The 8,940-nt window shown below is 45.6% G+C and overlaps 1 protein-coding gene across 1 annotated transcript; it reads right to left on the bottom strand.

Annotated features, from left to right (window-relative positions):
- Positions 1-5,515: 5,515 nt before the first annotated feature.
- NRN1L (neuritin 1 like) lies at positions 5,516-8,885 on the bottom strand. Its single transcript, XM_074286401.1, has 3 exons — positions 8,717-8,885; positions 6,718-6,880; positions 5,516-6,439 (listed from the first exon to the last, which is right to left on the bottom strand). Exons 1-3 carry the CDS (start codon positions 8,796-8,798, stop codon positions 6,145-6,147), a joined length of 540 nt encoding a protein of 179 aa, XP_074142502.1. The 5' UTR covers positions 8,799-8,885; the 3' UTR covers positions 5,516-6,144.
- Positions 8,886-8,940: the final 55 nt, after the last annotated feature.

Consider the following 8,940-nt stretch of genomic DNA (forward strand, 5'->3'; position numbering starts at 1 on the left):
GTTGGCTTTGAACTAAATCTTTTTTTTCCCCAAGAAGCTTCTATTTTTTTATTAAAGCTTTTTATTTTCAAAACATATGTATGAATAATTTTCAACATTCATCCTTGCAAAACCTTGTGTTCCAGATTTTAATAATCCAATATATGTTAAACATGTACAATTCTCCTGTATTTATTTCCACAATTATCATGCTGCACAAGAAAAATCAGATCAAAAAGGAAAAAAATGAAAAAAGAAAACAAAATGCAAGCAAATAACAACAAAGAGAATAAAAATACTATGTTGTGATCCACACTCAGTTCACAATAAACATCTATTAAGCAATAGTGCACATTCACTGTGTTAAACTAAATGTTTAGGAAAGTCAGAGGAGCCAAAAAGCAGAAGTGAAAAAAGACAAACTTTCCAGGCATGAGTAAAGACAAAGGCACTGAGATGGAAGTGGTGCCCTTTGTGAAAGTGAGTAGGTCAATGTGGCTGGAGAGGGCAGAATCTGTAGAGAAGAGTTAAATGTGAGAATGCAAGAGGAGGAGCCAGACTATGGAGAAAGAAAAAGAGCTTCTTATGTCAGAGAAAAAATATCTATCTATCTATCTATCTATCTATAGTTTTTAAATCCACACAAAAGAAGTTTCCCAGTTCAGATGCAATCCTTTTTGTTTGTTTGTTTTCATGGATTTGAATGAATTTCCTGTTGGTTAAAATCTTGATAAAAAAGAAAATATTCTAGAAAAAAATTAATAACCCACCAACTCCCAAAATAAAAGCTGTAGCAACTCCTCATGTCTTTATGATAAAATAAAAACTCCTCTGCAGATTCTTTTTCAAAATCGGTGATGTATTACTACTCTCATTTACTCTGCATTGCAACTAAACTGGACTACTTGCTGCTGCATGCAATCTCCTGCCTCTGTGCCTTTGCCCAAGCTGTTTCTGCTGCCTGGAATGTTTTTTCTCCTTTATCTCATAGGTCCCTTAGCTCCCTTCAAAGTTCAGTTCAGATACCACTTCCTTCTAGGGCCCTTTCATGATTCCTCCACGTGTTAGTCCTCCTCTTCCAAATAACCAAATATACCATATATACTCTGCATTTATCTCTAAACATGTTGTATGAAGCAGTTAGATGGTTCAATGGATAAAATACTGATCCTGGAACCAAAGACCTGAGTTCAAATTTAGCTTCAGACACTTATTAGCTGTGTGACCCTGAACACATCACTTAACTTGCCTTAATCCACTGTGGAAGGAAATGGCAAACTACTCCATATCTTTGCCAAGAAAACCCTAGGGACAGTATGATTCATGGGGTCACAGACTCTGATAATATAAACATGTTGTATCCCCCTAAAATATAATCTCTTTGAGGGAGGGACTGTTTCATCTCTGTCTTAGAGTCTCCAATGTTTGGTACACAATAGGTACTTTAAAAAATTTAGTAGATGCTTTTAAATGTGAGTTTGATTACACAGATTCATAAAAACAGATTTGGAAGCTACCTCATACTCCTTGTGGTCCAGCTCATACCTGAAACAACAATCCATTTCCTACATCATCACAAATAATCCATTATCTGATCTTATTTAAAAACATCCGGTTTTCAAGAATGGAGTTGGGTTGTGTGTTTGTATGGGGGGAGGGGGCAGTGCCCAGTACTTCTTGAAGTAATGGCTGCTCTAATTCTACTTTGCAATAACTATTATTGCTAGATTTTTTTTTCCTTTACATTGCTCCTAAATCTGCTTTTCTGCAACCTCCACATGTTGTTACTATTTCTGACCTCTGAGAACTGGCAGAACAAATCTAATTTGCCCTTCTGTACATGATAGTCTTTCAAATTTTTGAATCTAGTTATCTTGTCGCCCGCCGTCTTCTCTGCTCCAGGCTAAATGTCCCCACTTTCTTCCTATGATCTCCACTTTTCCCTTTATACCATCCTACCTTTTTGTTGTAGCAATGTTGTCATATTGTCATTTTGTTAGACATTGGGTTGGATTAAGTGCTGTTTACTTCCTTGAATGTAAGCTCCTTGAAGGCAGGAACTATTTTGTTTCTGACTATGAATCTTTAGCATTCCTTCTGGTATCTTGCACATAGTTGTGCTCTTAAAATTAAATTGCAGGGTATTTCATTTTTCTCTTCTGGGTTCTGTAGAATAGGATTAGGCTACTCTCTTTTCCTCAGGGAAACATAAACTTCTCTTTAAAAAAAAAAACAAAACACTTTAATTTCCCAAATCCTTTGTGGGTTGGAAGAAAGGCAAAGGACTGGTTCCTTCACACGAACTTCAAGAACTGGCTTAAAATTTCACATCTTCCTTTATCAGGGTTGAGGGAGTTCTCCAATATCCCACACCCATCCCTAACTGCTCCAGACCCAGGAAAGGAGGAAAAGGGAAGTAAAAGGATAAGGATCTTCCCCAACCAACCCCCAATCTCCATTTCCCTCTAATTGTTCCCCTGGTAATGGAAGTTTCACAGGCCTCTAAAGCTTCAACCTACTCAGTTCTCTACCTTGATCATAGGACCCAGAAGCAATATGGTACCATGGAAAAGGTGCTGAGTCTGAGTTGGAATTCTGAATCTGGTGCTGAATATCTGTGTGACCTTAAATATGAAGGTTAGGTGAAATAGTCTTTAAGGCTCCTTCCAATTCTACATCTATGGAACTGGGAAAAATCCCAGAGAAACTCATTCAGTTTATCCCCTTCATTCTACAGCTAAAGAAACTGAGGTACTGGGGTCAAGTGACCAGCCCTCAAAATCATACAGTTAATACTTAGCAAAACTAGGATTTGAACCCGCTATTACTGACTCTGATTTTTCCCATCCTATCCTACCTTTTTATTATTTTAATTATGTCATATTGTTACTTTTTAAGGTTGGTTTAAACTAAGTGCCATTTATTTCCCTGTATAAAGTTATTTGGGTTTTTTCCTCTTAACTAAAGTAGTTAAATACGGATAGATAAGCCAAAGCCCCAAGATCTAGCTACCTTCTAAAAAATGCAAGAACAGGAGTTTTCCTTCAATCCAGCCCCTAGACTTTACCTGGTGTGTTCACTGGTTTGCTGCCAAAAAAACACCAACTTCCATAGGATACCTGATGATTTTCCACCTCCCTCTACTCCCAAAGCTACCAGGAAAACGTGCTGATCCTTAGCTACAAGCTCAGCTGGCTCATATGTCCTGGAAGCCAGTGGGTTAGGGTTCAAGAACTCAAGTCAAGCCTTCTTAAGATTTGCTTAAATGGGTGACAGAACCTCCATCCCCCAAGCCCTCTACATTCCTGGTCTGTGTGTTGGAGAACTGGCAACTCCTGCATTATGGGGCAAAACAGTCTACACTCTCCAATGGAGTTCCAATAGCATTGAATTGAAATTAGGTAGCACTGAATTGAAATTAGGATGATTGTGTATGTGAACCAAGCAGGAGCCGAGAGTCCTCTACAGGAGCCTTCTCTTTGGATCAAGGAGCTCTTAAATTGTTGTCCAGTATGGTGGATTTTGAGCCAGAGGATCTGGGTGTGAATCCTGACTCTGCTGCTTGTGACATCTTGGGGAAGTCATCCAACATCTCTAACTCTTGATTTCCTCATCTTTAAAAATGAGGAGGTTGGGGGCAGCTAAATGGCACAGTGGATAGAGTACCAGTCCTGAAGTCAGGAGGATCTGAGTTCAAATCCATCCTCAGACACTTAATACTTCCTAGCTGTGTGACCCTAGGCAAGTCACTTAACCCCAATTGCCTAAGCAAAAAAGAACAAACTGAGGATGTTGGACTAGATGATGATAATAGCTATCATTAGGTAGTGCTTTAAGGTTTACAAAGTGTTTTACATATATTCTCTCATAACAACCCTGAGAGGAGCTCTTATTATCCCCATTTTACAGATGAAGAAATTGAAGTTGAAAGGTCAAATGGCATGCTAGTAAGTGTTTGAATCAAGATTTGAACTCGAGTCTTCCTGGCTCCAGCTTAGATACACTATCCACTGTTTTGCCTAACTTAGATTGGCAAGGTCTATTCCAGGTCAGGTTTCTGCCAGCACTCATCTCCAGACCAGAACTGGTAGGTTAGGACCCTGTGGAAGTTATGGCTATAATCAGAATATTTAATGAGAAGACAGATTTTATTTTCCTCCAGCTTCTCAGACCTCAGAAAAATCAGATCTATAGGAGGAACTTGAGTTCCAGACTGCAGGGCTATCCAACAGACAGCAATGACAAGTGGACGGAAGCCGTAGGACCCCAGAGACTAGTTCTAATCAGGGCTGTGTGTATTTGGTTATGTTCCCCTCCTGTAGAGGCTCCAAAGTGTCCACTCTTTTCTCTAGCACAGAAAGTCAGTTCTGTAAAAAAACACATCTCAGTAATGGACTATTGATAAATAATTAGCTTTTGTTGATTGCATTGATCCAGATGGGCCCATCCTCATTAGCATTTTCCCTGAGCAGAGGCTATTTTTTCCCGCCTTCCCTCTTTTCTTCCAACAGAAAGTAGCAGCAGTTTAGAGTGGACCAGATATAATGTCAGGAAGCAGTCCCTTCCCCTCCTTTGCTCTGGGGATAAGCAAAGAGCGCACGGCAAGTGGTTTCCACTCAGTTGTACTCAATCAACAGCCCTCATCCTTCTTAGCCAGCCTGGGCAATTTATTTTGGGGGAGGAAGGACCCAGACTTCCCCTTGTTCAGCTAAGCCTTTGTACCTCCTGGCTAGGTCTGAGGAAGGATTCATGAAATGCTGCCAGGGAGGTTCCCAGGGGTACTGGTGTTTGTCAGTGGAAAATGCTGAGTTCACAGTGCCGGCCCCCGGGAGCTAGCTGAGGGCCCAAGATACATTTCTGTCCCTCCCTGACGGGGAACAGCTCTTCAGCTTTTCTTGTCTTCCCCCATCCAGGACAGGACAGAGCAAGGCTGAGGTTCACAGCTGGCACCCTCCTCAATTCTCCTTGGTACACTCCAGCTAAGTGGGGGGCCATGTCCCCTGACTCTTCTCTTCACTATAGCACCTGACATAAGGATGGGTAGCCCCAAGATAGAAGGGACCTCCCTAAGATCATTTTATAGATAGAAAATCAGGCATGGGAGAAGTCGGTTGTCTTGGTCAAGATCACATGGGGAGTAAATAAAACCTGGCGTCCACTCCCTGAGCCTTGGGTGCTTTCTTTGTGCCACTCACCCCTCTCCTTCTCCTAAAACTCCAACTTTTGCCTTAAATCCAAGATTTTGCCCTCTCTGCAGATTGCCTATTAGTCACCCTGGCAGCTCCATTCAGTCCACACGGGTAAGTAGTAGAGGCCCGAGGGCAGAAATCTCCTTGGAATCCTGCCCAGAGATACACTGGGCAGCTAGTGCCCTTAGCAGGTGGTCATCGACTGCATACCTCAGGCATCCTGGACCAGACATACCTGTGAGCCAGACAGCCCTAGGCATGGGTCATGTGGGTGCCCCAGACAGGTCACGGACCAGATGCTCCAGACCAGGGGCCAGCTTTAAGAATAGGACCAGAAGGAAATAACCTTTAGTACAAATATAGATCTTTTTTAATGAAACCAGAACAGACGGAGATTGGACAGAGAGAGGGGTGTTAAAGGAATGGGGCAGCCTAGAATTCTGGTACAAGGATCATCAGGCTTTATGGAATTCAGGGATTCCTCAATAGAGACAGGGATCATTTGGAGATTAGGGCCTGGGGGACAAGAGCCCTTGCTTTGGAAAAGTATTTGCAACTCCCTAACCAGGAGCTGGAGCCTCAGGCAGAGCTGTCCTTGGTGAGCTGAGAGGCTATGAAGCCCCACAGAACCTGGGGATTCCTGTTCCCCACCAAAGTAGACCCCAAGGAAAGAGACACGGGATACGGGGATTCCCTTTCCCCCCTGAGAGCCAAGAGCTCTGGGAGGTATTCCTTCACATTCTTTCCTTGGATAGGGGAAGGCAGGAAGAAGATGAACAGTTCTTCTAGACCAGGAGGACCCAGGACCGAGTGGAGAAAAGGTGGGGGCCCGGACCCGAGAAAGGGAATTTGATCTTTGCAGTCCTCATCCCAACACGGTGTTTTGCACACAAGAGGTGTTTATCCAGTCACTGGATTGAACTGGAATAGGTCTGGGGGTCTCCTTGGGATGGGCTGTGACACTCTGCTTGGAGAGCTAAGCCAAGGGCCCCAGGATACAGGCAAGGGCCAGTGCTGCAGCCAACAGGGCTGGGGCTGGGGCTGGGGAGACAGGAGATGAAGACCCTTGCAGGGTCTCCTGGTTGGTTTCCTCACTGGCAACACCCCTGACATTGCTTGGGGGGAAAGGCCGAGAGCTGCACAGGTCATGTAGGTTGCCCGGGTATTGGGCCTTTCGAGATTCTTCTTTCAGTGACGCCCAGATGGCAGTTGCCTCCTGTGGGCAGTTGGCCAGGACCTCGTTGGCACAGGTCTGAAAGTTTTCCCATGACCTGAAAGGAGATGAGGAGGGTCAGGAATGAGCCAGAAGGCTGGAGTTGGGGGGGGGGAGCAGGGGTGATATTTACTATATTATATACATGATGAAATAACAAACAGAAACTAAGGGTCAGAGTCAGTCCAGTTAGGGACGGGTAGGATGGGGAATGGGGGCCAGTGGTGCAGGGCTGAGGCCTCGGGAACAAGGAAGCTCTGGAGGACAAGTGGAGAACAGAATGATGGGAGATGGACAGCCCAAGGGATTCTTGTGCAGGACTTTGCAAGCTCTCACCTGCAGATGGATTCGAGTTCAGGGGGTGTGAGGTCAGCCCCCTTTTCAGACTGCCCACTCTGGACCATACTGTTCCCAAGTTTGATCAGACAGTCAGCAAAGCCCTTGTAAATAGTATCACATCTGTTAGAGGTGGCAGCGGTCCCAGGACCGGGGGCCAGGACTGTGGGGAAAAAAAAGACATTAAGCTGGGCACATACCCTCAAGTCCCTGGGGGGGGCCCTGTTTACCAGAGCAACAGCTCAGCCCAAGGGATGCAACTCAGCTAGAGTCCGTGGCAATGTCACCGATGGCTTGCTGAGGGAAGTAGTTTCACAAACCCCTGGTCCCCCTCTCAATTCCAGAAACACATTAATCATGTGCTTTGCTCATGGTGCTGGGATTGCTGGGATAGGTATGAAAATAAAATTGAGCTATCTGTTCTTTTAAGGAGCTGACAAAGAAATAAGGGAATCCCAGTGCAGCATGTATACATACGTACACACACACACAATAAGCAAAGCCTGAGAGAAGGCAAGCAGAGATTCAAGAATTGAGATTAAGAAAATCTTAGGGGAAAACCATCTTCAGCTGGGGAGAGTGGTTCAGGGGAATCTTCATGGAGACCTCTAAATTGGCATCTGAAAGAAAAGGATTTCCCAGCTGAAGTGGAAGTGGATTTTAGGGAAGCAAGACAGCCTCCCAGCAGAGGCCCCTAAATCCTATATGGAAGATTGGGTATACCATTCAGCCTGTGGGACTTAGACTACACTCTATAGACTCCTCACTCCTGCCCTCTTCTACCACAGAAACTGAACGGGGAAAGAACAGAGACCATTTCTTAAAGGGGTCGATCCAATTCCACAGCAACCACAGAGGCTCCCCAGAGAATAAGCTGGCTATATCCTTTCCCCCAAGTCTCCTAATATGTATTTATAGGAATATATTCCTAATTCTGCTCAAGAATCCCATTACTGAACTCTTTGAGACCACTGTGGGTCTGAACTGGGAAGAGCCATCATGCCCATCTAGGACTAGGAATGGATGCACTCCTAGGCTGCAGTTCACCACAAAACATGCTCCCTGCCCAGCTTGGTCCCAGAGAAGAGATAAGAGAAGTAGCTCCCTCTCTGCCCTGCGGTAGTGGAAGATTAGGAAACCCCTGAACATTTTATATGCTGTTTAGTTCCTGGAGGTGTTAGTTCTGTTGTACAAGAGATGGTTAATTGGGGCAGGGAAGAAGAGGGATATTTGGAAATGAAGGTGATGTTAAAGCAAACAGTATTAGGAATAATAATAATAATAAAAACCCTGTAAAAAATTAACTGCACTCTCTAATCCCTAATCAATGTAAGTGACCAGTCCCCAAAAGCTTTGATGCTCCGGACTTCTCTTCAGATTGGCAATCAGTCTGGGGAAGGGAGAGGGAGAGATGAGTGGGGAGAAAATAGGGAGCCGAGCTTTTGGTGCTGAGTAACGGTAATTGGGGAGGGGAGAGAGGTACCTACTGAACTAGAGAATGGCACCTTCCTCATCCTTAGGGATCGGCCCAGGCTCTAGACTGGGGAGCAGAGGAAGACTGGTGTTGGGGATGATAGAAGCTGTTGAAAACTGGGGAAGAAAGAGCAAAGGAGATCCAGAATCCCCTTCCCTCAAAACACCTTTAAGCAGCCCCATCTCCTTGAGATTCACCCCAGCAAGATCCCTGAACTTTGGCAGAGAGGGGATGTAAAGGCAGGATCCGCGGGACCCGAGATCTGGGACCTCCGGGGTTAGAGCTGGGAGAGCCCTTGCAAAGGGGTTGGACGCCCAGCGTCACACGGGGGTTTAGCTGGGCACTCTTTTCAAAATGTGGCTAGCAAATTTCTGGGCAGGATAGATAATCGAGGGGCGGAGTGCAGTCAGACCTGTCACGTCCCATGGTCGCTTTTGCCTTATCTTCCCCCCCTCCGACCACTGTCCCCATCTCCCCAGAGGGACTTCTTTCTGAGAACTCGTTTCGCAGTTCCCCGGGACTTACTGAGCTGCAGTAGCAAGAAGCCGGGGAAGGGGAGAGGTCTCCAACAGCAGCGGCGGCGGCGGCGGCGGCAGCAGGGGCGCATTGTCCCGGGGCACTGGGCACGGCGGTGCCGCGAGCCCGCTCCCGCCTCGTCCCAGTGGCTCCAAAGCCCGAATGCCAGTGCGGAGCCTGGGATCTGGGGCTAGGGAAGCGCCACGGGCCCGCCTCTCCCGGAGCCCCGCCCC

Source organism: Sminthopsis crassicaudata, chromosome 2 (genome assembly GCF_048593235.1).
Source record: "Sminthopsis crassicaudata isolate SCR6 chromosome 2, ASM4859323v1, whole genome shotgun sequence".
NCBI classification, from domain to species: domain Eukaryota; kingdom Metazoa; phylum Chordata; class Mammalia; order Dasyuromorphia; family Dasyuridae; genus Sminthopsis; species Sminthopsis crassicaudata.